This window comes from Felis catus, chromosome D4 (genome assembly GCF_018350175.1).
Source record: "Felis catus isolate Fca126 chromosome D4, F.catus_Fca126_mat1.0, whole genome shotgun sequence".
Lineage (NCBI taxonomy): Eukaryota > Metazoa > Chordata > Mammalia > Carnivora > Felidae > Felis > Felis catus.
This window is the reverse complement of record NC_058380.1, coordinates 88,949,093-88,974,982: the sequence shown is the minus strand read 5'-3', so window position 1 is coordinate 88,974,982 and position 25,890 is coordinate 88,949,093. Positions and strand designations below refer to the sequence as shown.

Here is a 25,890-nt window from a genome sequence, read left to right as displayed (position 1 = left end):
GAGTCACGGTCACGTGTGTGTGGAGAGCCAGTGGGACAAAGAGTCACAGGGAAGTTTTCCTTTCTGGTATAATCAGTAACTCAAAGGGAGACTATCATCTTCTAAGTCTGTAGTTCTGGAACCTTTTTTTCCCTTCTGCCCCAGCCTAGCTGAGAAATCCGCACACTCTCATCGGGTGGTCCCCGCGCCCTCCGGCCCCCCGTGACATTCTCAAGGGGGAATCACTACTCGACATATGGGATGGATTACTACGCCCTGAACACATTTCAGTGACCTCTTCAATCGCCTAAACGCTTCCTGCACCTTCCTTACAACCGTCATCTGGATCACCTGCCCCTCTCTTTCGTTTCCTGACCTTACGCTTATTTCCAATATCAAAATAGTCCTATTCCATGTCGCTACAGGTTTCCTAAAACAGGTGGTGAACCCCGGCTCCGCGTTAAGCAAGCCTGGACCACTTCACAAAAGGAGCCCAGGGCAAGTGAAGACGAGAGGGTCTTAAAAAATAACAACAGAAACCACCACCTAAATTTCAGCCCCTCTGTCAAATGTGACTCTGGGTTAAGTTACTTCCCCCGTCTCCATGTGCTCCTCGTTATGAACAGCTACGCGCGGGGTTGCGGCGTTGATTATTACCACAGTGTCGGGCACACGGAGACCGCTCTTAAGCAGCAATTACTACCACTACTCTGACCGACCCCCACGTGAAAGTAACTAGGGTAACTCAAGTGGCGCGCACAAGGCCAACCAGGGACGGGAAAACGGATTCGGTGGGGCTAATCACGGCAGCCCGCTCCAGGACGCGGGCGAGAGCTCTGAACGCGGTAAAATGTTCAAGCAGGAGGCGGGAAGCGGGACAGCCGGCCCCCGCGCTCCGGCGTTCGGCGGGGCTCCAGGGCGACGCCGGGAATAAGGAAGGGAGGGAGGCCCCGGCCAGTCTCTGACCTTCATCTCCCGCTCGGGGATCATGGCATCCATCTCGTCTCCCATCGCGCCACCCTCTGTTGGCCGAAGCAGCCGCTGCTGCCGCCCGCGGCCTTGCCCACACGGCCCAGGCCGCTCCGGGGCCAACTTCCTTCCTTCACAGCAGGCTGCGCTCCGCAGACTCCGCACTTCCGGCGCGCTTCGGTGACGTCATACGCCCCAGTCGGCGGTGTGGTCGGCGGAGACTGAGGGACCTCCTGAAGTCGCGCGCTCTCCTGGCCACCGCCTCCTATTGGCCGACGAGGGGGCGTGGCCCCAGGGCGGACGCGCCTGCGCCCTGAAGCGCCCACGTCCCGCCCCCGGCGTCGAGGCTGGAGCGGGCTGGCTGCCTGTTGGTTTCTGTGGTTGCGAGGCGCCTGCTCGCGTTCCCCCTGCTCCTTGTGCCGCTGAGACCTCACATTAACACTGGGGTGTAGGTGGTTACTAACAGTCCCCGAGTGAGAGGAGTTAGGAAACCTGACAGACGTTTCCAGGGGGCAGCTCTTGAGAGAGGCTTTGCAGGGGGGTGTGGAGGAACAGGTTCGAAAAGTGGGTGGGTGGGGCCACGGAAGACTCTTCCGAGTCTGAGCAGGAAGGCTGAAATGAGAGGGTAAAGGGCACCAAAGATCCGCTTGGTTCCTTCCAAGGTAACCATTTCCCGAGCAAGAGCGTGGAAACTGCGCAAAAACACTTTAAGTGTGTTATTTAACGTCCAAGACATCCTAGTCACCGAGGGGTTTATTGTTGCCATGTAATTGATGAGAAGTTTAGAAAATTCCCCAGTGCCCCTCAAAGTGGTGAAGGCAGGATTAGAATTCAGCTTGTCCGGATGTGTCGATTGATGACTATTACAGTCCTACGTAGAGGTGTTTGTTTTGGAATTATAAGTGCTCTGGGACAGAATTTCTTAAATCTGGAGCCTAGGGGTTAACGCCCCGGATGGGGATCATTTTCTTCTACTTTACTGTTTGGTTTCAGCAAAATTGCTTATCTGCTTCAAGGCTGCTTTTTTAAAGCAAGGATAACATAACAGAACCTGTCTCGTGGAGCTGTTGTGAGGAGTAAATGAAGTTCAGCATTTAACAGAGCCCGGCACACAGGACACATTCTTTCGAACTGTTACTATATTCGCTGTCTCTTGAATTTGCTGAGCCCAGGAACTGTCCCCAAAATACACAAATCAAGACACTGATAAGTTTGTCTGTTTTATTTCTAGTCCGTGGAGATGATAGCCAGCACCACACACACTTATATGCGTACACACACACACACACACACACACACACACTTCATCCACCTGAACTTGCCTAGCAAACTCCTTCCTTTTGAGTCACAGGGACAAAGCCATACTTGGCAGTCCCCAAGTTGCTGGTTGCATTAGTTAGATTTGGTCTTTCAGAAAAAAGACAGCTGAAGTTCTAAGAAGCTGAGCCCTTAGCCAGAAAAGTAAGTCCTAGAGCCAATAGCCACGATCTGAAATACATGCACACACCCCCTTTTCCGGGACCACTTTTGAGCCCCTCTCCCTCTAGGAAATGGTGGAGGAACTGGTGGCGTTTCCCAGGATGCTCCCCATCCAACGAGAGAACTTTCTTTCCTGCCCTTTCCAGAAGCTGGGGACACACCTCCTTGCTCCCCTCCCTCAAAGGAGGCTTTCTACAGTCTTATAAACTGTGGGACCTACTCAAGTAAGCCTGATTGCTTCTGCTCTCCTCTCTTTAGTTAGGAACAGTTACGCTGACTATAATGGGTAGTTAAGGAAGGTATTACCTTGCTCAAAGGTCTCAGCCTGTCCCAAAGAGAGGACAGTGGGAAGGGGTGGGGACAGGCAGCTGTTCACCTAATGATCTCCGGGGTGGGGGGTGGGGGGTGGGAAAGGCAGAGGAGGTGATGGAGCAAGATTTTACATTTGCAGGGAGAACTGTTTTGCTGGGGTTTAAACTTCAACTAGGCTTGTGCATTTGAAGCAGCTCCTTAGGCTGAGGATCAGCCAGTCATGGCCAAATAATCTTGCTCCTGAACTGGTTGAGACTAGTAGATTAACCCAACCGGGCATTTCCCCATCCTCCACCTGCTCCACTCCCCCAAGCTGCTCTAAGGGCAGCTCCCTGGGCCCTTGATTATGGGTCACTAAGGAGATGCAGGGAGCCCACACTGGCTCCCCCCTCCAACAGCACCCAGACGTTTCCACTTAACGATTGGCGAAGACTTCTCCAAGACTCTTGGCTCAGTCTCGGGCCCAGGACTGCAGTGCAATCACCCCATAGTCCCCTCTTTCTTAACATTCACCTCACTCGTCGTTGCCTGGGTCTGACTTCCCCACAGGACTCTAAATTCTATGAGTCTGTCCAGTTCACTTCTGGGTCCTTGGCTCTTGGCCCATAGCAGGTGTTTAATAAATATGTTCAATGGATGAGTGCATCTAAGTCCTGAGTGGGCGGTATAAGGGACTCCGGAACAGATGGGGTCAGGGCTGGGGTCCCTGCTCAGCCAAGATGGGGCTGAGTGTTGACACCTTCCTGTATGAGTTCTGAGAAATGGCTTGGCAGAGAAGCTCTAGGGAAGGCAGAATTGGAGAGCACCCTGGCCCTTACCCAAACCCTGTTGCTGACCTGGAGGCACTGGGAAAGGTGAGTCCTGGCCCAGGGCCTTCCTCAATCGTTGACCTAGGAGATTTCCCCTCCCTGCACCTTCTCTCGTTGGCATCACTGACTGAGACAGCCCAGGGCAGAGACGAGGCATGGGCAATGGCATCTGAACACCTGGGTTCCAGTCCAAACTTCCGTCTCCTGATTAACCCCTTGGCAAGGCACTTAATCCCTGTGAACACCACAGTTTTCTCGCCTGTGAAACGAGAGGTCCGGTCCAGCTAACCTACAGAGCAGATCAGGGTCCTAAAACACTGGGAGTCCATCACAAGGGACCCCAATCCAATCCTCAAGCTCAAAGTTTTGGGATGGAGAAAGGGGTGAGAGGACAGGCACATGTCGGGACAAAGTGGGGAGGCTTAAAGCTTATAATACGTGGTCAATAAATATCTGTTGAATGACTACATGGGGGAATGAATGAATGAATGAATGATGTAAGGTGGTAAGGCAAATGGGGGGGGGCACAGTCAGGTTTCAAGCAGATTGGGATCAGAAAGGCAACCTTCTGTTTCTCAGCTCTTGGCTAATTTAGTGGGGCTGACTTTTTGCCATAAGTACTCTATTCCTCCTTTTCCTATCCTGCTGCCCTCAGCATCCTCCCCGAAAGGTGCCACCAGACTGAACTGACACGCCTCCCAAGGCCCCTCGCCTCCCTTCTACCCCCTTTGCTGCCCCGGCAAAGGGCAAGGGGGCTGCACTTTCCCTCTGAGCTGCCCATAAAGGTGTGGCTGCAGGCAAGGCCTGAGGATTCCTTCTGGAACCTTCTGGAAGGGCTCAGATTGCCAAGCCGCTCTCTCCCTCTCTCCTTCTGTCACCTCCCTGAGGATGAGAAGTGTGGACTGAGGCGGAATCAGCTGGGGAAATGGGACACTGAGTGGCCACGCCCTAGACAACCTAAGAGCACGGAACCACAGAGCTGTCCGAGGAAACCTACTCCAGGGCCTTCCGAGAGTGGGCTGTGGTCCTCACCAGGGCCAGGTCAGCACAGGGAAGGGGGGAGGAGGGAAGAACAGAGGGAGGGTACCAAGGCTCAGAACTCCCCGGCCCAGAGCCCCTTGAAGGCAGATAATTTGTGCTTTACAAAGTGATCACCGGTCTGCTGATTAAAAAAAATAAACAAACGCACAAAGACCAAACAAAACAAAGAAGACAAATCACAATGAGTCAAGAAGGGCAGCAGGATTAGGGGGGAGGCAGGGGGGCAGGTCCAGACGGGGGTCCTCAGGGCAGGCTGGCAATGTCTCTCTCTGGAGGGGGACCAACTGGCTTGGGGCTGCTCTCGGCTTTTCCTTCAAACATCATGACTCTGGTTTGGAAGATGGAGAAAAAAAACCCAAACAGGATTAGGATTCCTTCCCTCATCGGGGGAAAGATCATCCCCGCCCTCGGGTCTGTAGGGTCCCCAACAGAATGCCCTTGCATCCATTCTCCATGGGATCTTCTCTGTGTGCAAGGGGTGGCTAGCCCCTTTCTCGCAGAAGAGAAAACCAACGTGCAGAGAACTCTGTATTCTAAGCCATGCGTCTTCCCCTAAACACGCTCCCGGGAGGAGGCAGAGCTAGGCTGGGCCGTGGCTCTGCTCAAAGCCCCTTCAGGTGTTCAAGAACCTCCCAAGCCTTCAGGGGTTACATCTAGGAGGGGCACCGGCGTGGCTCAGTCGGTTAAGCGGCCGACTTTGGCTCAGGTCATGACCTCGCGGTTCGACGCTGAGCTCGAACTCACAAAGCACGAGATCGTGACCTGAGCCAAAGTCGGCCGCTCAGCCGACTGAGCCACCCAGGCGCCCCTAAAAACTCAACCCTCAATTCCTGCCTTCCCCACCTGCGCTGCCCCTAAAGCAAACAGCAACGTCACTCGGTGACTCAGACCCCAGACAGATCAGAATCATCTGACTCCTTGTTAGCCTATACATACCCCATATCTGGGCATGGAAGCAAATCTTCCAGTTCTGTCTCCCAAATCATTCCCGATTCCAACGGTTTCTGCCTACCTCCTCTGTACCCTCTCCAGGCTGAGTGGCCTCATCTCGTGCCTGCACAGTCTCCCTGCGGCCACTCTCACCCCTACCGCAGACGGAGCCTTTTAAAAGTCAGCCCCAAGGTGCCCGGGTGGCTCAGTCAGTTAAGCGTCTGACTCTTGACATTAGCTCCGGTCGTGATCTTGAGGTCGCAGGATCGAAACCTGCATCTGGCTGGGTGCTGAGTGTGGAGCCTGCTTGGGATTCTCTCTCTCCCTCTCTCTCTGCCCCTCCCCCACTCATGCTCTTTCTCTCTAAATAAATAAATATTTTTTTAAAAAGTCAGCCCCTAGCTTAAAGTCATCCAACGGCATCCCTCTACATTAGTGCCAAGTGCTAAGTGGGACCGTGAGCTACAAGGTCCGTGTCTGCCCGTCTCTGCAAACTCCTCTTCACTCACTGCGCTCACTGACGGCCAGACACACTAGCCTCCATGCTTTTCCTTTAAGCCCACAAGCACAGTTCTGCCTCAGGACCCTTGCACTTGCTGTTTCCTCCGCCAGGAATGCTTTTCCTCAGATCTTCACATGGCTCATCTCTTCACATCTCCCTCCTTCGGGGCTCTGGTCAAAAGCTGTCTTCTCAATGAGATCTTCCCTGTCCACCATCCCGTCCATTTCTGTTCCTCTCGTCCACTTTATTTTTCTTTGTACTACGCCATTGCAATCTGGCATTTCAGCTTTCTCGGGGTTTTGATTTTGTGTTTGTCTGTCTCTTGGCATTAGGATGAAGCTCCACGAGCCCAGCAATTCATGTGTCCCCAGCGCCTAGAATAATCCTTAGTACATAGCTGGTGCTCAGCAAATATTTGCTAAATTAATACATGAGAAATCTACGGAGTCACTGGGTAGACCAGTACCCGACACGCAGTAAATGCACTAAATCTTAGGTGTTTTCCAAAAACATCAGGCCTCCTGCTGGCTGCCATCTGGCCTCGCAGGTGCACCGCGGTCTAACCTTGATGGCTGTCCCGCCATACCTCTTGCCCCACCCCACCCCACCCTTAAAGCTCTGCGGCCTGACCCGTGGGCTCATGAGCAGTCCTTCAGCCTCCCTGGGCCTCAACCTCCCCCTTCATGACAAAAGAGCTTGGTGTATTTTCATTTGTACGTTCAATGCAAGAGACTCCCCAGGGAATCTGTCTGTAGTGCTTCTGTGCACTGGGCAGAACCTATGAAGTGTGATTTGGGCCACCACATGCTAGGTGGTTGCCATCAGCCAGTACCGGGCTGGAGGCTTCGTATGTGTTATCTCATCAGCCCTCAGGACGACTTGTTATCCTCTCTCTCTTACAAAGGAAGAAACCGAGACTTGGGGATCTAAGGGGATTTGCCCAGGGGCAGTTCGGGAGCAAGTAACACCATCGGCATTTGAACCCCGCCTCCCTTGGGAGCCGGTTGTTAACTCTATGATGCTCTCGACAACCCCGGAGGGTAGTAGAATCACTTTACAAACGAGGAAACTGAGGCTCAGAAGGTTTCCCAGTAGATTTATCGCTGCCGTCACCACCACGGTTGCGGCTTACCGAGTGCTGACTCTACAGGAAGTTCTGCTACAGGCGAACTCTGCCTGCAAGGTACACGTTAATGTGACCGTTTGACACATAAGGAAATCGGGTTCAGAGAAATTAAGAACCTGGTCCAGTACGCCACCCAAGGAATTCCCTCCGCGCAACAGTGACTTTGACTTCGGGGGCCCCAGGAGAGGCGGGCGGTACTCACAGCTTGAGCACAGCCGACCGCTTCCCCAACATCATGTTCACGAAGTCACGGTAGGAGATGGTGTCGCTGACGCCACCTGTCACCTCTGAGATCATCTTTTTCATCTCCAGGTGGGTCTTGGGGACCCCAAGCTTCTCCATCATCCTCTTTAAAGACATCAGGTCTGCCGGAGGAGAAAGCAGATCCGTTAAGTGGAGACAGGCTATGGGCCAAGCGAGGAAGCTAGCAAAGCTCCCCCCACCCCCCTGCCGGCCCCACCCCGCACCCACTCGAAGGAGCCCAGCAGGTCAGCCCCTCCCTGCTGAGAGGGACAGGCCTTTCTCTTCTGGGGTGAATGAGCCCATCTTGCCCTCCCTGCCCTCTTTGGAAACAGTATAGACTAGCGGTTAGGGACGTGGGCATCTAGAATCCAACAGACGTGGGTTGGAATCCGCCTCTGCTCTTCCTGGCTGTGGGACCTGGGGCAAACTACTCAACCTCTCTGAAACTCTGCTCCCGTAAGTGGCAAAATGGGTTGATGGGATCATTTGGAAGGACGACGTGCGAGAAGTATCCGGCACAGAGCAGGTGTTCGGTAACAGATTCTTTATTCTGTCACGTCCGCGGACCCCCCGAGGTGAGGGTGAGCTGTCGCCCGCCGCTCCCGCTCCCCAGGAAGTCACTGCCCCGCAAGGTGGGGTCAGGGAGTTGACTTGACCCCAGGCATGGAAAGTCACTCTGCCAGGGGCCCGGTGGCAGCTTCTCTCTACCTGCCACTCCCACCCAGAGGTCCTAGGGTTCCACCTCGCTGGCAGGGAGAGGATGCCAAAAATATCCTGCAGAGCAGGAAAACCAACAAAAGAATAAAATTCAAGAAAAACAAGGGAGGCACCAAAAAGTCACTACTCTCTGCAGAATTGCTGCCCCTGACCTTCCGGCTCCCAAGGTCTTAGGCAATTTCCTTCAGATTGTTTTGTGAACAATGGGTTGGCAAAGGCTGGTGGCACAGAAGTGGGGCAGGGGGCCCCACGTGAGGGCCAGGGGAGTGGTTCGCCAGCTCACCCGAGAGCAGGGTGGGCAGGACAGATGCCAGACCCCTAGGTGCCAGGATGTCCAGGGCATTTCAAAGAAAACTGGGCAGCACTCTGCGGGGAAAAGTGAAAGGTCTCCCCCATGCTGCTGGCCAGACTCTGAATTGGCAAGATCTTTCTGGAAGGCAATTTGGCAAGATGCTTCAAAAGCCTTTGACCCAGAATGTCTAATTCCTGAGATTTACTCTAAAGAAATAATCGGCGATGTGGACAAAGATTCATGCACAAAGATGCTCTTCACAGGATGATTAAAAGTAGTCAAAATTTGGGGCGTCTGGGTAGCTCAGTCGGTGAAGTGTCCCACTTTGGCTCAGGTCATGATCTCACGGTTCGTAGGTTCGAGTCCCGCATCGGGCTCTGTGCTGACAGCTTGGAGCCTGGAGCCTGCTTCAGATTCTGTGTCTACCTCTCTCTCTGCCCCTCCCCTGCTCACACGCTCTCTCTCTCAAAAATAAATAAGACATTAAAGAAAAAAAAAAAGCATCTTATTTCAGCCCAGGTCACGATCCCCTGGTTCATGGGTTTGACCCCTGGGTCGGGCTCTGTGTCTCCCTCCCTCTCTCTCTGCCCCTCCCTCACTTGGGCTTTATGTCTCTCTCTCTCAAAAGTAAATAAACATTTTTTTAAAAAGTGCTTAAAATTAGAAATTGTCTACATGGGCAATACTAAGGCATTGGCTGAATAAATTATAGGCCTTCCCTGCAACAAAATACTATGCACCCATTAATTATAATTTCAAAAGAAAAGTTAATCATATGTCAAAATGCCCACATTATATTATTCTTTGAAAAAAATCAGATTCTAAAATGGTATACAATAGCATTTGTGATTAGAACTGAGGATGGAAGGATGTAAACCAAAAAGTTTATATTCTGGGAGGTAGGATTGTAGGTGACATTTTTGTCTTTGTGCGTTACTATGTTTTCTAAATTTTCTTTATCATGAAAATGCATTAATTTGATAACCCTAATTTTTTTAAGTTTATTTTGAGAGAGAGCGTGAGCGGGGGGAGGGACAGAGAGAGAGAGTAGGAGAGAGACAGTCTCAAGTGGGCTTTGCACTGTCAGCCGCAGAGCCTGATGCGGGACTCAGTCTCACAAACGGTGAGATCATGACCTGAGCCAAAACCAAGAGTCAGACACTTAACCCACTGAGCCACCCAGGCAACCCTCCCCCCGCCACCAATTGTTTTTTTCTAAAGAAAAATAAAAGATAAAAATATTTAAAAAGGAGGGGCGCCTGCTGAGCGTCCGACTTCGGCTCAGGTCGTGATCTCACAGCTCGTGGGTTCGAGCCCCGGGTCGGGCTCTGTGCTGACAGCTCAGAGCCTGGAGCCTGCTTCGGATTCTGGGTCTCCCTCTCTCTCTCTGCCCCTCTCCCACTCACGCTCTGTCTCTCTCCCCTTCCAAAATTAATAAACGTTAAAAAAAATTGTTTTTAATATTTTAAAAGGAGAAGGAGACAAGACAGAGGAGGGGTAGAAACACTGGCAACAGCAGCAGCACTGAGCTCAGGGCAAAACACAGGCGGGAAGCCAGTTTGAGAAACAAAGGCTGGGATCTGGACCCTGGGCCTGCCACTTAACCATCCCGTGCCCCAAGCAAGTCAGTTACCCTGCTGGGCCTCAGTTTCCTCATCTGTAAAATGGGGATAATTCAGCCGGCCTTGACCAGGTCATAGCATTCCTAGCGATGGTCAAGATACGGTCTTGAACCTGAGTGCCACGGGACAGGCGTTTGTCACCCCCCACGCCTGGACCACACGATACAGTAAGGTCTTCCGCTGGAAGACAGGAAGCAAGGCACACAGAAGCACGATGTCAAAGGCAGGACAGTATACAAAGGCAAGGACAAAGGAACTGCCAGCCCCCTGGACCAGGGCGTCAACAGCCTAAGCATCTCCAGCCCCGGGCAGGCGTGAAACCCTCTACCCTGGGTCCCCCCAGCACCTGGCATGGGAGCCTGAGGTGTGAGCAGGGATGTGGGCGGGAGGGAAGCAGAGAGGAGAGGAGTCTGGGGGCAGTGGGCCCAGGGCAGAAGTAAGACCAGCTTGTTGGCCCGGCCCACAGGGAAGTTTCCGTGCGTGCCCCTCACGCACACAAGTGGGTCAGTGGGGCTCTCTGGACCCCACACCCTCCACCCACCCAACACCCCCCCTCCCCCAGCACACCCGAGGCCTCACTTACCAATCTCGCCCTCATTGTTCAGGTCAAACTCCATGTACTTCTCTGGAAATCACAGAGCAAAACCCGGCATTAGCTCAGAATCAGGGTCACCCCTCTGGAGGGTCCCAGGGGCTCCCCTGAGGGAGCCCACACCATCCTCCTCGGGGGACTTGACGTGAGTCCCATCATCTTAGCCATTGTTTCTGGAGAGAGAGCTCGCCCTGCCCACACCCCTCTCCCACAGGCACCATGGAGAAAGGTGCTGGGGGCCACTCTGACCCTCTGCTGAGGGGGCAGCTGCTTCCTCCCCGGTCCCCCCCTCCCCAGCCTGCGCTGGCTGCATCTGAATCACATTGGCAACAGTGACTAGAACAGAATAGGTTCCCAGGCCCTGAGATACAGATTCAGTGGGTTTGGAAAAGGGTGGGGAGGGGGCAGGAGTTAGTATGGTTTTAGAGTGTCTCAGGTGATTCTGATGGGCAGTCAGATGTAAGGAGTCCCTGTGGTTCTGAACCTTCTGGGGGGCTGTAGGCACCACTGAGAATCTGATGCTCTCCCAAGAGAAACGCCATAGATCTGCCCTTGACCCAGAGTGGCACACACAGGGTCCCGGGGTACACAGACCCTCCCCTAAACCCCCCTATAGACCTTGAGTGACGCCTCCCCGATCAAGAGGTCCCGGGAACCCCCAACAGTAAGGGAGAATATGCAGGGCAATGAGCCTGGTATCTTCTAACGAGGGCAGCGTGTGGCCCTGGGCAGGTCACCCCCGCCACAAAACTGCAGGGCCCTCAAGGTCTATTTTGCACCGAACAGCCAGCATGGGAAGCCCAAGGTCTTCCTGGAAGGTCCCTGTGACCTTCATGAGCGCCTGCCCTCCAGCCTCTTGGGCTGCCTCTTCCTCCCTCACCTCTGCTCCGCTCCCACTGGCCCTGCTGCCTCTGGCCCATCCACCCCCCACCCCCCCCACACCCCGCTCCTGCTGGGACATGCTGGCCTGAATGTTCCTCCCAGCTATTCTCAGGGCTCCCCAGCCTTTCGGGCTGGTCCCTGCCACCCCCACAAAGCACCTACCCCATCTGCACGCCCTGCATTGCCTTTCTCTTTGCCATACCCTCCCCCGCTAGCCTCTCCCTTGGGCAGGGCTCTCTGTGTATTCCCCATTGTAGCCCCAGGCCTGCAGCGGCCCTGGCACATAGTAGGTGCTCATTTGGAGGTCAAATGAGTGAATGATTTGAAAACCTTCACAGCCCCTTTGCTTCCAAGGTAAGTTCCTGTGGTCCCACTCTGCCCTGATGGACCCGACCCTCCATCCCAAGGAAGACAAGGAGAGGAGACTTCTGTCCCTCCTCCCAGAGCCACCTCCCTGGTACCCAGACAGAAGGGAATGGACTGCTCCTCCTTTGCGTGGCTCTCTTTCGGGCGGCGGGACAGGGTGTGTCTTTGTTCTAGCTTTTCTTTTTGTTAATGTTAGGAGCCCCGTTGCATAATGGTTCAGAGCAGGGGCTCTGGAAGGAGACAAACCGTCGACGGGCCGTGTGACGCCACGCAAGCAAGCCCACCTCTCTGAGCCGGAGTTTCTTCATCTGTAAGTTCAAGCCCGCACCCGTCTCCCTCCTGGCCGAATTGGGATGCGTTGGGGGGAGCTCCCAACACAGCATTCCAAGCGCTTCCCCCAAGGTCAACGCTCAACAAATGCTTCGCCATCAGTGTCCTGCCTCGGGACAACTAAGCTGCGGGCAGCCTGAGGAGCACTTGGCAGGCTCTTGGCCTCGGAGCAGGGAGGATGCCCACACTGCCAAGACTTCGGGGGCTGGGGGGGGGGTGTAGGGGGAAGGCGGCCTCGAGGATATCCGCCGAGGTCCTCCAGCGGCCAGGGCTCCCTGCACACCCGGTGCCTCTCCCAGGCAGGAAAGGTGGGACTGTCCCGCTCCTTATGTGCACGGCTCCTCTCCTTTCGAGCCGCTGGCCGGGAACCAAGCGCCGGGGCCCGGAACAGAGGGACCTTTATGCCGCCCCCTCCCCGCGCGGGCTCCCAGGCCCTGTTTTCTTTTCATCCCGTGCTGCTGGGATTCAATGGGCAGAAACTCTGCCCCCTGCCCCACTGTGGCGACACAAACGTCCATTCTGCGCAGGGGCTCCCGAGCCGCTCCCCCGCGGAGGGGAAAGGCAAGGGCTGCTACAAAGAGCTGATTGTGTGCTGGGGCCCCGGGAGCAAGCAGGGCCTGGACAGCGGCGGACGGGAGCCAGCCTGAGCCCTGCCTGCCGGGCAGCTGGGAGGAGAGGGGCCAGGCTGGGCCCGCGGCCGAGGGTGAGGGGCCTGGGGTGGCGTGGAGACAGGTGGAGGGGCCCGTGCCCGCGCCCACGCCCCCCACCTCACGGCCCTCTGGGAAGGGGGCATTCTGGAAGAAACGGGGGCTCAGCCTGGCTCTGCGGGGTAAGGAATCCTACGTGCCAGGGGCCAGCCCAGCTCTGTCAGGGAGGGTGGGGCAGACAGCCCCAGCTTACCTTTGAAGGCCGCGAGCTTTTCCACCAGGTTTTCTTCGTCACTGTACTTCTGGTCACACAGAAACTCCTTGAAAGGCAAAAGAAGAGTGCTGGGTGCGGGGTCAATGGGCAGAGCTCACTGACACGTAGGCCCATCGCCCTGGTGCCTGCTCCCATGCCAGGTGGCCGGGCTTGGCCAGGCAGGGCAGGAGGCCCCAGTGTTTGCCCTGGCCTCCTGTCAACCCCTCAGAGACAGATCTGCAGTCCACGCCGTGGGCAGGAAGTATGCTCAGCAGCCCGGGGTGCCGCCCGGAGGGCCTGCCCTAAATACCTTCAGTCAGCCTCCGAATTACCAGTGTGGGGAACTGGGCCTGCCCCAGCAGGGCACCCCAGCTCCAAGGTCCACGGAGCCGCGAGCCCCAAAGGCAAGCTGCCTGGTTCTAGCATTAACTCCTTAGGGATGCGACCCCAGCATACGAATTCCTGTCTGCCTCTCGATTGCTTTATCTGACAAATGCGTAGAATTATCACAGCTACTCCTCCAGTTTGTTAAGAGCCGCCAAGGAGCGTGTATGTATGACTCCGGGAAGACAGCAAGTGCTCAATAAACAGCAACTCTTGTATGATTAGCCTCTGCTCGAGCCTTGGGAGGTCACTTACCCTCTCACCTGTAAAACAGGGCTACCGTCCCCTCAAATGATGCCTTTCAGAACCAGGTGGGGGGAGGGGCCTGTGGGGGGGGGGGTAGGGGACACTAACATCAGCCTCCAGAAGGAAACACCAACCTGCACGATCTCTTGGGATCTCCCAGTGGGTCCAAAAGTTAGTTACTATTATCGCTCCCATTTTACAGATGAGGAAACTGAGGCGCACACAGCCAGAGCTTCACGTTAATTTCATCTCATGAACAGCCTGCATCCTTCATCCCAACACCCAAAGATGGGCGGATGGCAGGCATTCATCTGGCTTTAAAACACAACACGACAAATTAGTAAGTACCTGTTTGGCCAGGTAGCTTACTTGCCTTGTTGATCTTCAGGCAGCCCTGGAGCCTGCATTCAGGGAAATACTCCTGTCCTCTGGGAAAGCGGAGGCCACGTTCCCATCCTAGCACCAGATTCTGCAAATCCCCTCTCCTCTCTGGCCACCGCTTTCCTCATTACGGAGCAGATCGAACACGGGCATGGGACCTCCACCCATTTAAGGGACCACAGGGTATACAGCTCTGTTCAAGGCACCAAGGGAGCAGGTGAGGCCAAGGAAATAAGGTCCTTAATCGTTAAATTACAGGAAGCTCATGTTTAAAATGATGTTAAATGGGACGCCGGGGTGGCTCAGTGGGCTAAGCATCCAACTTCGGCTCAGGTCATGATCTCGCGGTTTATGAGTTCAAGCCCCGCATCAGGCTCCCTGCTGTCAGCAGAGAGCCGGCTTTGGATCCTCTGTCCCTCTCTCTCTCTGTCCCTCCTCCACTCATTCCCTCCCTCCCTCTCTCTCTTTCTCAGAATAAATAAACTTAAAAAATAAATAAAATCACGTTAAATATTATCTAGATCAATCACTCCATCTGTTTCTAAATTCCCGCTGTCATGCCCCACTAACTGATGACAAAGTCTGTACTTGTACGTCAGGGCTCAGGCAACAAGTCTATCTAAGCACGAGGCAGAATATGATCCCTTCCAGGGTTCAAGTTCCTCCAAATTAACTCAGCCCCCTTTGACAGGGAAGGAGACACCCACCTGCCAGTGCGGCTCGCCTTGTTGGTTCTGGGGGCTGTCCTACCCCTTGAGCTCAATTTGCTTGGATCCAGATCCCTGAACGGGCTCTGGCTGGTGCAGGATTTCTGCTTTGGGCAGGCACTGTGCTATCTCACTGAGGTGGGAACAGCAGGGCCAGAGAAGTTAAATCACATGTCTGAAGTCCCTGCAGGTTTGGTTTGGAACCTGAGTCTGTTGGACCCCAGGGTCTGTCTCTGCCTCCAGCAGCCTCACAGAGGGCAACCCCAGGGCCCCTGGTATGGCTTGGCCACAGCTTCACATCGGACCTCGGTACCATGTGCCACACACGGTCTTGCCCCCACTTAGCTGGAGCTATGACTGTCTCTTGCAGCCTGGGAGGCTCCCCCTCCACCCCCGGCTGGCTCGGTCCAGGACTTCTCTTCCTCTTGGCTCCCTCTCCTAGCTCTTTTCCCCAGTCCCATTCTCTGCCCAAAAGTAGGACAATCACCTCTTGTCTGTGACCCTGAACACACCAGGCACCTCCCAGGGTCACAGGTCCTATTATCTGCACAGCAGAGGGACAAATAGGTCCGTGGTTCCCAGACTTGGGGATAACGCAGAAGAAAACATTTCCCCAAAAAAAGTTAAAAATAAGGGGAGGTGCTAATATAGACCTGCCAAGGTTTTATTTTGCCAAGTAGAGACTTTAAACAATCACCACTGACCGTTGCCGTGACTTCAGCAAAGGACATTTCGTAAAAGTAGGAAGTTCATAATCTCAGAATTTTTAAATGGAACCCATTTAGCTGACGTTCGGTTCACTGCCTGGCCCCTGTGTTCCCTCCGCTTTGCCATTTCAGGAACTGGAAAACCCTCGTGGGGAGGCAGAAGGGCACGGGCAACGCCCAACATCCGGGAGCCCCTGGCGAGAGACCTGGGGGCCCTCCCCGCTCCCACATTCTGGTTGACCAGAAACCCTGCGCCAGCCAGAGCCTGTCCGTATCATGTACCAACCCCCTCTAGGGATCCAGGCAAACTGGGCTCAAGGCTCGGACGCGGTCCCTGGTCTTGGAGACAAATCGCACACAGACGAACCCAGGACCAGCAGGGAGCGATTCTCTTTCACGGGGCCTGACCCGGAGCCGGCAGGTGCAGCAGCTCTGGGCGTCCAGATTATTGTCTCGGTGATAGAGTCGGTTTTCTCCTTAGTGCTTATGACCGCGTGACAGGCTGTCCAACTGGCTCTCCCCCCCCTCCCCCTCCCCACTAGAGTGAGTGCCTCCCCCATGCCAGGCTCGCTCCCACCTTGGGAACCGTAGCTCCAGCCGTGCCCCCTGTCTGCGGCGCTCGTCCGCCCCCATCTGCATGGCTGTCTCCCTCAACATCTTCACCCGTTTGCCCAGCTTTCACCTTCTCCAGGAGGCAAATCCCATCCATCCTGTCCACTGCGGTCCTCAGCCTCCACTCTCAACCCGCTTTCTTCCCGCACATCCCTCCTATCCCACGGGAGGAACCGCCTCCTAACACAACTTACAACGTAGCGCTTATTCAGGGTGCTGTCCGTTGTCCGTCTCCCCCTGCCACAGAACAGGTGCCCAGTAAATTTTTGCGGGCTGAGAGAATGGAGACCCAGCGAGGACAAATAACTTGCGCAAAGCAGCACGGCTGGCAAGTGCCCGAGCTGGGATTCAAGTCCACAGTGGGGGCTGTCTGGGCTCTCTCCCTGCTGAGCTGAGGAATCAAAGTGACCCGAGAAAGCGGGTGTTGGAAAGACGCCGGGAGGAGGCAAGCCTTTGGCCAGAGGTTCCAGGAGGACGTCTTTACTGTCTCATGCCCCACAGAAGCCTCACACACGGCAGTGCCCAGCATATAGTAGGTGCTTAGGAAACATCTGTTGAATGAATGGAGAGGCCTGGCATTTAGCCCAGAATCACTTTCTCCACTTGGCAGAGCAGCTTTGCAAAGGCGTATGCGTGTGATACAAGACTGGAGGGGCTCAGGGATTAGAATTACACGTTTCCTTAGAGCCAAAAATGACAAGTGCCCTGAGCCACAGAGTGGCCAGGGCTGGGACAGGCAGCTGACCCGCTCACGCGTGGGCGGGCAGCCTCTGCTGAACCCAGGCTTGGGGCAGCTGGGAGGACCATGCCTTCGGCAGGGCGCCAGGGAGGAGGCAGGTGGGCAGCAGAAGCGGGAGTCCCAGGGGCGGGCCTGCCGGCTCCCACCCCAGCTCCAAGCTTTGGATTCTTGGTTCCCGTTCATGCGCAGCCCACAGCCTCCCCGCCTCCAGGCGTCCTCCCTCTGTATCCTTGTCCAGCCTCGGGGCACAGCCATGTCCGGTGGGCAGGCACCCTATGTGTCCACACTCCAGGACCACCCCCCGCCACCCCCCCGCTGCCCTGACTCTGGATCCCCAGACAGAGGAGAAAGAGACAGAAGCCACCGCAGATGTTTAGAACAAAAGCAAAAGGACAAACAGACGGCAAGCTGGAGCCAGAATGCCTGGGATCGAATCACTTAGTAGCTGTGTGAAAATTACTTCATTCGTCTGTGCTGTGGTTTCTTCATTTGGAGGAAGGAGAAAAAGATCTCGCAGGCTTGTCCCGAGGGGTTGCAGTATGAAAGCATAAATACATGTAAAGTGTTCATACAGTGCCTGGCACCTAGTAATTACTAAATAAATGTTAGCTGTTTATTCTTGCGATCTTCTAATATTTATATCCGTACAATCTACTTCTAACCCCCACAGCTCATCATCCAGACCATCATCAGCTATTAAATAGATTAGGAGGCAAACCCCCTTCCCACTGACTTAGGCTGGCTGTGGTTGGCTTCTCTTTCCCTTTTCCGGGTATTCCCATTGGATAGATCGGATAACTGAGGCCCAGGGAGGTTGCTCAAGGTTACAAAGTTTTAACAATTCAAGCAAAGTCTGTCTGCCTCCCTTCACCAGCCCAGCTCCCTCCTTGCCCCAAACAAGAAGAGGGTGTCCTGGCCACAGGCTTCTGGGCAAAGAAAGTCAATACTGAGCGTTACCTTTCCTCTTGGGCGGCTGCAGGAGGTTATTCTGGAGGCCAGGGAACGATCCTATAGCCCTCGAGGGGGACGAGGAGGGTGGGTGGATGCATTACTCCACCCCCGGCACCCTCTCCCACTCCGACCCACTGTCCCAAACGACAAGTTTATCCAGCTGCACAAAGTGCTGTCAGGACCTCCAGGCATAAGGGGTGCAGGGGGCTTGGAATGAAATGGTGGCCCGGTCAATCCCCGGCAAAGAGTCAGAAACCACAAGTAGGCAGGAGCGTGGGGTCAAAACTAGGAAGCTGCCAGCCAGACGGTCACGCCTCAAACCAGAGTGTCCACGGGCAAGGCCCAGGAAGGCGGCAGGATTGTTAAAACAACCACAGAGGCAGAGAACCTGTAAGGGACTCCTCAGAGCATCCAGCCAGTTCTCTTCGTTCAACGGCTGGGGAAACTGAGGCCCCAGAAGGGAAAGGGTCTTGCCTCAAGCCACAGTGGCCAGGGGACCCACATAAACGCTCCTAGGTGCGGGGTGTGCAGGGCAGAAGTCACAGGAAGGGAGGTTGACTGGGCTCAAATCCCAGCTGCAGCACTTCTTAGCTCTGTGGCCCTGGGCAACTTTCTTTACTACTCTGGGCCTCAGTTTCCTCATCTGTAAAATGTAATCATAATGATAGAACCCCGCCCCCCCCAATGGGTCGGCATAAGGATTAAAAGAGCTGACTGCAGGGGCGCCTGGGTGGTTCAGTCGGTTAAGCGTCCGACTTCGGCTCAGGTCATGATCTCACACTCCGTGAGTTCGAGCCCCGCGTCAGGCTCTGGGCTGACAGCTTGGAGCCTGGGGCCTGCTTCGGATTCTGTGTCTCCCCCTCTCTCTGCCCCTCCCCTGCTCACGCTCTGTGTCTCTCTGTCTCAAAAATAAAATAAATATCATGCTCTCTCTCTGTCTGAAAAATAAAATAAAAATTAAAAAAAAAAAAAAAACCACTAAAAAAAAAATAGCTGAGTGCGTAGGAAGAGCCCGGACTCCTACATGTCAGTGTTAACAGTTATGTGTTTGGGTCGCCCAAACTCAAGCCACACCAAGAGATTAGGTGTGAAAAGGGCAAAAGCAGAGGCCTACCCACAGCTCTCTGCCCCACATTGTGCCACGGAGTCCTCCTGGTAAGCCTTGACCCTCTGGCCATCCCTATTTGTCCCTGGACACCCGGCTGACCCGGCAGGGATGGGCCATCCACACGGGACAGAGTGCTCCCATCTCGGCCCCAGGGGACGGCGCCCACGGCCACACCTGCTCACTGCTGCCTCGCGGTCGTCTACAACCTCTGATGCCCATCAGAACCTACCACCCATCCCTGGGATTCCCATCTGCATACTCATGGCCGGAAGGGAGAATATCCAAAACCAGCAGGGGTTGGCAGCCCCCGCCGCGTCCGGGCTTCCAGATCCCTGCCACCTGTCTGCCCCGCCCCCACCCCCTGCTTAACTCTCTTTCTGGGCTGGTACCTCTAGCACCTGCTCCCGGATACTTGCTCCTGGCCCTCCGGGCTTGTCTTTATGTATCAGCCGCAGCAGAATTTTGGGGCGGGCAGATATCACCATCTGGGAGGCCATCCAAGGAGCTGGTGGTTGAAACCCTGGGCGAAACCCCCAAGGACAGGCAGCACCATACTGGGCCGGGCCGAGATGCTTCTGACGCAACCCATGGGCTCTTAAAGGGCCAGGCCGGCCCGGTGCGTGGCAGGAGGCTGTAACGTGCACCCGCGAGGACAGCAGGCTCACGTTCCCCTCAGCAGCTTTGGGGCCTCACCCGGATGCTGCATCCTGGCCAGCCGCAGACGGGGCAGCTGAAGAAAAACACCCCACCGACTTCACAAATGAAGCAGACCCTACCGAAATTCTATCCCCGGCTTCCTGTGACACGGCCACACCAAGGTCGAGACCGGCTGTACCTGCGGGGACACTGAATCCTCAGCGGCTCACGTGGCCGCTTATCACCATCTCCCTTATAATATATTAAGGAGGAGCAAGAGAGACCGGTGCCCAGCGATGCCAGCTGGGCACATTCGCCTGGGCAGGGACAGGGTGGCATTGCCAGCACACAGGAAAAGAGACACACCCGCGTAGAGCCTGGGTCAGGTCTCAGAGAGGTCCCCTGTCGCTGGGGATACAAAACCCCTGGGCACAGACACCCAGCCTGCTGTGTCCAGTTCTTCCCAGTACAGACGGTACGCGGGTTTGGAAATAACCATCAGGCCCCTAAATGCTATAGGGAATGCCAAGTGCCCTTCACTCGACCCAGGAGGGCTGGGGAAGGCGGGACAGTAGCCAGAGATCCCTATCGCTTAAGCAGGAGCGGCCTGTGTCACAGCTAGGCCACGGCCACCTGGTGGACAGCGTCCCGGGCTGGCCACGGGTGCCGTCTGGAGTCAGAGTCCCGGCTCTGCCACTTGCTGGCCGGGTGACCTCAGGCAGGTGACTTCACCTGGCTGAGCCTCCGTGTCCTCATCTCTAAAACCTGAGTAATCCCTGTCCCCCGGGGATGTTTATAGATCCTTGCTGCACATCTGGGTAAACAAACGCTCTGCCCGGAGGAGTCACTGAGACGATGTAGGTGCAGCACTGTGCACGGACCGAAGGCACAACCCAAGTCATTAGCTAAAGATCCTGGCCTCTGGCCAGTTCGCGATGCAGCCCTCGCTGCCCTCTGCACTCCTCCTGCTCGGTCGGAAGGATAAGGGCACTCTGAGGGGCACCCATCCAGCCCCATCGCTTCTCTCTGTCCCTGTGGGGAAACTGGAGAGACCCTGTCCCGTTGCCAGATAAGGCCAGGCCTGGCTGGCCCGGGGTCACCTGCCATGCCTCCGAGGCACAGGGAATGTCAGCTATGTGTGGGGGTGGGGGGTGGGGGAGTGGGAGGTGCTGGCAGGTCCCGCCCGCCTCAGTAGTGCAGAGAATGCGCCCACAAGCACGCGCACTCACGCACACGCGTGGCAGAGACGAACGGGCTATCTTCAGTCTATGCTGTTTAAACCCAGGCATAGGTTGACTCATCCCACCCACTCCCCCGGCCCCCCAGTCTTGTTTTCTGTAAGTGTGCAGCGAGATGTTGCCTGAAGTGCTCCTGGAACACTGACTGGCACATGCCAAGTGCTCAGAAAATGATCAAGAAAACTAAAGCAGAACCAGGGGGAAAAAAAGTGCACTTCTATGCAGCCCCGCAGGACCTCCAGGTACCCCCGAGTCTCCTTCAGTTTTTTACTTCTGACCCTTAGAACAGCAATCGCTAAGACTGAGCTGCCCTGGTACCCCTTGGAAGCTGGCCCAGCCCGGGGTGGGGGGAAGGCCCCAGAGGGAACTGGGATGTTGGCCCAGAGAAGCCCCCAGAACTGCCAGCCAGGCTGGGCTCTGCCCCAGGCAGCGGCCCCAGGGGTACTTAAGCACATGCAGCAAGGGAGTTACGAAGCCCCATCCTCCGTGCGTCCCTGCTTCCGCAGGGCCACTGGGAAACTGCTCGGGCCAGCCCCCCAGAAGCTCTGCTCCAATGGGGCAGTGAAGCTATACCCCCAAGCAAAGCAATCCGAACTGCCAAGGTTCCCTCTAGAATCCGCCCACCCCAGGGAACTTCTGCTGCGGTCATGGTCGTGGGTGGAGCGGACTCAGACCCTCAAACAGAGCGACTCCCTCAGAGTCTGCAAAGAGCTTCTGTCTGTCTGCTCATCTCCACTGACTGTCCTAGGGACTCGGAACAGAGCAGGGATCACTGCTCCCTGAGTTGCAGGCAGGGAAGACTAAGGTTCCACCAGATGAAAGGGTCTGTCCCAAGCTGCGCAGCCAGCAGGGGCTGCGACATGTCACAGACCCTGCCCCTGGGTTTCCCCTCCCCGCGTCTTCACGCGCCAAACAAACCGATAACAATCATGACAGCAGCCGGCTCTCCCGTGTGCTTTCCATAGATTATCTCCCTGAAAAATCACGACAATGAACTACCACTACCTCACGCGGATGGCCCAAGGTCAGAGAGCCAGCGAGCACTCTGCCCACCCCTTCACCCCCACTCATGACTCCATACTGTGGGGTCATGCCGCCTTGACCTCCTGGGGTGGGAAGCAGCTCAAACTTCCGGTTTGATCCTGGAGTCCCCTTCCTATGGTTTGATCCAGCGGCCCAACAGCAGCCTGGGTTCACATGACGTGGTTCAGGATAGCCCGTGGGCAGGTAAAGGAAGCTAGTTCTGCTTCTGTGTGACCTGAGCCAGCTGCCTGCCCTCTCTGGGCCTTGGGATGCCAAGGTGGTTACGTGGACCCTCCTTGCTCACCTTCCCCGGTCCCAGCACTGTCCAGATCAGCCCCTGAGAGCCACAGCCCCCGAGAGCCACAGCCCCACTCCCTTGTGAGCCAAGCCAGTCTACCTCCCCAAACAACCCGGTAGCTTACCCCACCCCCCACCCTGGGGACTGGCATGGAAAGTCCCACACATTCTCAGCTCCTCTGGTTTGTCTGACTGTAATCACTTCTCCCCCATCTCCAGTTGTCTCTGGCTCAGGGTTCTGCTGGCTGTGGGTGGATTCAGCCAGCCTGGAACCCGCCCGGCCGAGTGGCCCAGGGGGCTGTATGAGGTCAGGGTTCCAGGCTCCTGTCCAGAGGGCAAGAGCAGCCAAGACCAAGGGCGGGCTGGCTGTGGAGTAGACTGGAAGGTGGCCCGGCAGCTTGGACCCCTGAGAGCCCCAGCCAGATGTCCAGTCCCCCTTTTAGCTGTGCTCAAGATGGCACCCGGGGGCAGGGCAATGATGGCAAAGAGGAGCCCAGAGTTTACTTGGAGGGACCCTGGGTCCCCAGAGCCCCGCATGGGATTCCTACAGCCAGTGGAATGCAATCAGATAGGCTGCCTAGTTCCAGGCCCTCCAAAAAGAATCAAGGAGGGAATCAAGCCCCAGCGAGAGGAAATACTACCCCCAAGAGGCAGCCCCTAGACCCACCTCCACACAGCCTGGACCCCGAGGACACTCACCCGCTTCCCAGGCCGGGACTCTGAGCTGGGCTTGGACCTCGGGTGCCCAGCCGCTGAGGGAGCCGGCGGGGGGAATAGCTAGTCTCGTTTCGGTGAGCCCGTTAGGAGTGAATCTGGGAGACCGCCTCGGGGAAACAACTCTGGCACCGTCCGCGACGTCTTCCCTCCTGGCAGGTGCGGGACCACGCACACTCCGCGCCTTGCCTCAGCCAGTCCCCATCGTGACCCCCACTCCGCCCTGAGGGCCTTTGCTGATCACCACAGAGCTGGTCCGTGATGGAGGCCAGGCCTGAGCCCAGGTCTCACAGAACCCCAAAGCTAGGACTGTGCTGCCCTTGAGCTTTGGCCAATCCAGGCAGGCCCTGACACTTTTCCTCATCTTCTACGATTTACATGCTCGTTCCGCAAACGTTTACGGAGCGCCCATTGGGCGCCCGGCCACAGTAGGAAGGATTTCTTTATAGAAATCCACCAGGGCCAATGAGAAAAGCATCGAGCCTCTCGGAGAAGCTTCCCTAAAAAGTTGGAGTGAGAAAGAGGTGTGGGGTGGGGGCGGGGGTGGAGCACTGGCCTGCAGCCTGGACCCCCGGGTTCTCACAGGGGCCCCATGTGGACTCTGGACTTGCTGTGCCACCTCGCCTCTCTGAGCTGGGACACATGGGGGGGGGAGGCGGGGGAGGGGGGGTCCCTCCGGCGCCACATCCTTGCAGCTGGTCCCAGGCGGGCTTCCGGGGAGCCCCGGCCCCCGGGGGCACCGGAGCTCCTGGGCGGGCCCTACCTCCCCAGTCTAAGAGTAACGACTTGCAACCCGAGCCGCGGGAGGAGGAGGGGGAGGGAGGAGGGGGGGGACCTACCTGGAGGCGGGAGGCACAGGGGCAGGGGCCGAGGGAAGGAATTGGGGGAAGCCCAGAGGAAGGAGAGAGGGGGTTGAGGCGGCTCCAGGCACAGCCTCGCAGACGGGGGCGGGCCCCGGGGGGCTCTGGGATACTCGGGGGAAACTCGCCGGCCGCCCCGGCGGCGCGCGCTTACCCGGTTGATCTCGGCCAGCCTCCTCTCCTGCCGGGCTTTGAGCAAGCCGAACGCCTTCCCTCCTGCCGGAGACAAAGAAGCGGCCCGGGAAGCGCGGGTCTCCCCGGGCCCCGCACGGCGGACCACGCCGCGCGCTCCGCGCGCGCAGGTGGCGGGCGGGGGACTCCGCGCCGGGGAGGGGGCGGGGCAGGGGCGCGGGGACCGCGGCGCCTACCTTGGAACCTGTTGCCGAGCGCGACCGACATGGCGAGCGCGGGGCTCCTGCCGCCGGCTCCGGGCTGGGCGGCCGCGGCGAGGCACGACGACGAGGGAACTGGCGCCCGGTCCGAGCTCCGGCGGCGTGTGGCGGCCGCACCGAGGGGCGGAGGGATGGCGCGGGCGGCCGGACACACCCCTCCCGCCCTCCACCCGCCTCACCCCCGCCCCCCCCCCTCCCCGGGTCCTCCCGCCCCGCCGCCCGGCCGCCGGCATCAAAGCGGCTATTATACGGGGCGCCGCGCCCGCCGCCCGCCCCTCTGCTGGAGGACGCGGAAAATGCACAGCGCGGGGCCGCCCGTGAGCGCCTCCCTGCCTGCTCCTCCCGGGACCTCGACCAGTCCCTTCCCAGCGCCGGGCCGCGGTTTCCCCTTAAAGAAACTTGGGGACCATCTCAGTACGCACTTGCTGTTGGGGTGGCCTCAAGGATCCGATACCGTCCCGGCGGGCGGAGAGCCGGCGTCCACCCGCCGAAGCTGTTAAGTCGCTGCGGCCCTTTGCGCAGCACGCGCTCGTGGAAGGCAGGCCAGATCTTTATTTTGAACCCTCGGAAGAAAACTATGCAAACTTTCAGGCCGTTTGTTTGCTTTTCTGTTTGTAATGACACAGTGTCACTAGGACATCAGTGACACCTGAAGTCAAGTCGGGATGCTTTCCTGTTTTGTTACTAAAATCTATTTCTTTAAAATGTTTTCGCTTGAGAGAGAGTGTGTAAGTGGGGCAAAGGGGCAGAGGGAGGGGGAGAGGAGAGAGAGAGAGAGGGAGAGTCCTAAGCAGGCTCCTCACTCAGTGCAGAGCCCGATGCTGGGCTGGATTCCGCGACCCCGGGATCATGACCTGAGCCAAAGTCAAGACTCCGTGGCTCAACCTACTGAGCCACCCAGGTGCCCCTGAAATCTATTTCCTGGGCACTCACTGGCGCACAGCCAGATCAGTACAGGATATATTTATGTTATTTAATTCTCAAAGCTCTATGAAATCGCACTGGGTGTTCCCATTTTGCAGAAAAGTCAGGAAGCCGAGAACTGGCAAGCCCACTGCGATGATAAATCAAACCGCTGCCTCCTGAAAGAGTGGGGCTCAGGGCGCAGGAACCAGGAACTAGTTAACAGGGAGGTAATGAAGTCTTGCGTCCAAATCAGGACATTTCTGAGAGTGAAGGGTGGCAGCCACAGGCACAAACAGGGACTGTCCTGGGCAAGACGGCACACTTGGTCACCAATGATGCCCCCCCCCACACACACACACACAAACACACATCCAAACACACACAAAACAAGCATGTCCCTGGGGATTGGATCTGGGAAACCTCCTTCCTCACAGACTTGCTCTGTATGTCTTGACCCCTAGGGTTGGGATCCTGGGACCAGCTGGCCATCTTTTCTTCTGTTTGTCCCTAGGGGAGGAAGTGGCCAGGCTGTCCCAAGGAAGGGGGCAGGACAAAAGGGAATGTCCCAAGGTGGGCTAATGCCAAGGGCAGCAGCAGTTCAGGACCCCACTTCCCCAGCTCAGTGAGCACCTGCTGAGTGAGCATCACCGATGCCCATGTGCCCCTAGGGTTTGGATCTAGCCAAGCCGTGTGACCTTGGGCAAGGTCCTCAAGGTACTTGCTTGAGCCTCAGTGTCCTGATCTGCAGAATGGAGGAGACAAGCGCCCTCACCAAGCAGGGGCTGTTATAACTTTTATGACTTTTTGGGGTGTCGTAAGCAGACAGTAGAAACTTGCAGGGGAGAAGGGCTTAGGAGCTACGACCCGTGGTTGATGGGAAATATTCCACCTGGAGGCC

At 56.5% G+C, this 25,890-nt stretch overlaps 2 protein-coding genes and 1 long non-coding RNA gene across 9 annotated transcripts in view; 1 reads left to right on the top strand and 2 right to left on the bottom strand.

Annotated features, from left to right (window-relative positions):
* The window catches only part of NUP214 (nucleoporin 214), a 95,706-nt gene extending 94,561 nt beyond the window's left edge, over nucleotides 1-1,145 (bottom strand). For 2 of the 5 annotated variants that reach the window (XM_045043360.1, XM_045043361.1), the window contains exon 1: nucleotides 946-1,145. In XM_045043360.1, coding sequence (XP_044899295.1) covers nucleotides 946-990 — 45 coding nt within the window. In that variant the 5' untranslated portion in view covers nucleotides 991-1,145. The remainder of the gene's footprint in view (nucleotides 1-945) is intronic. The other 3 variants (XM_045043359.1, XM_023242861.2, XM_045043362.1) reach the window with 2 other exon arrangements.
* Nucleotides 33-2,155, top strand: LOC111557557. Its single transcript, XR_002737698.2, has 2 exons — nucleotides 33-824; nucleotides 1,942-2,155. It is a non-coding gene; the product is annotated as an uncharacterized LOC111557557 (long non-coding RNA).
* Nucleotides 2,156-24,219, bottom strand: AIF1L (allograft inflammatory factor 1 like). Of its 3 annotated transcripts, XM_023242862.2 has the most exons (6): nucleotides 24,063-24,219; nucleotides 23,849-23,910; nucleotides 13,092-13,158; nucleotides 10,605-10,646; nucleotides 7,350-7,512; nucleotides 2,156-4,917 (listed from the first exon to the last, which is right to left on the bottom strand). In XM_023242862.2, the coding sequence occupies exons 1-6, from the start codon at nucleotides 24,091-24,093 to the stop codon at nucleotides 4,833-4,835; spliced, it is 450 nt and encodes a 149-aa protein (XP_023098630.1). In that variant the 5' UTR covers nucleotides 24,094-24,219; the 3' UTR covers nucleotides 2,156-4,832. The 3 variants fall into 3 exon arrangements, with proteins under 3 accessions (XP_023098630.1, XP_019672231.1, XP_006939620.1); XM_019816672.3 differs by lacking the exons at nucleotides 23,849-23,910; nucleotides 24,063-24,219 and adding an exon at nucleotides 22,820-23,127; XM_006939558.5 differs by lacking the exons at nucleotides 23,849-23,910; nucleotides 24,063-24,219 and adding an exon at nucleotides 16,323-16,345.
* Nucleotides 24,220-25,890: the final 1,671 nt, after the last annotated feature.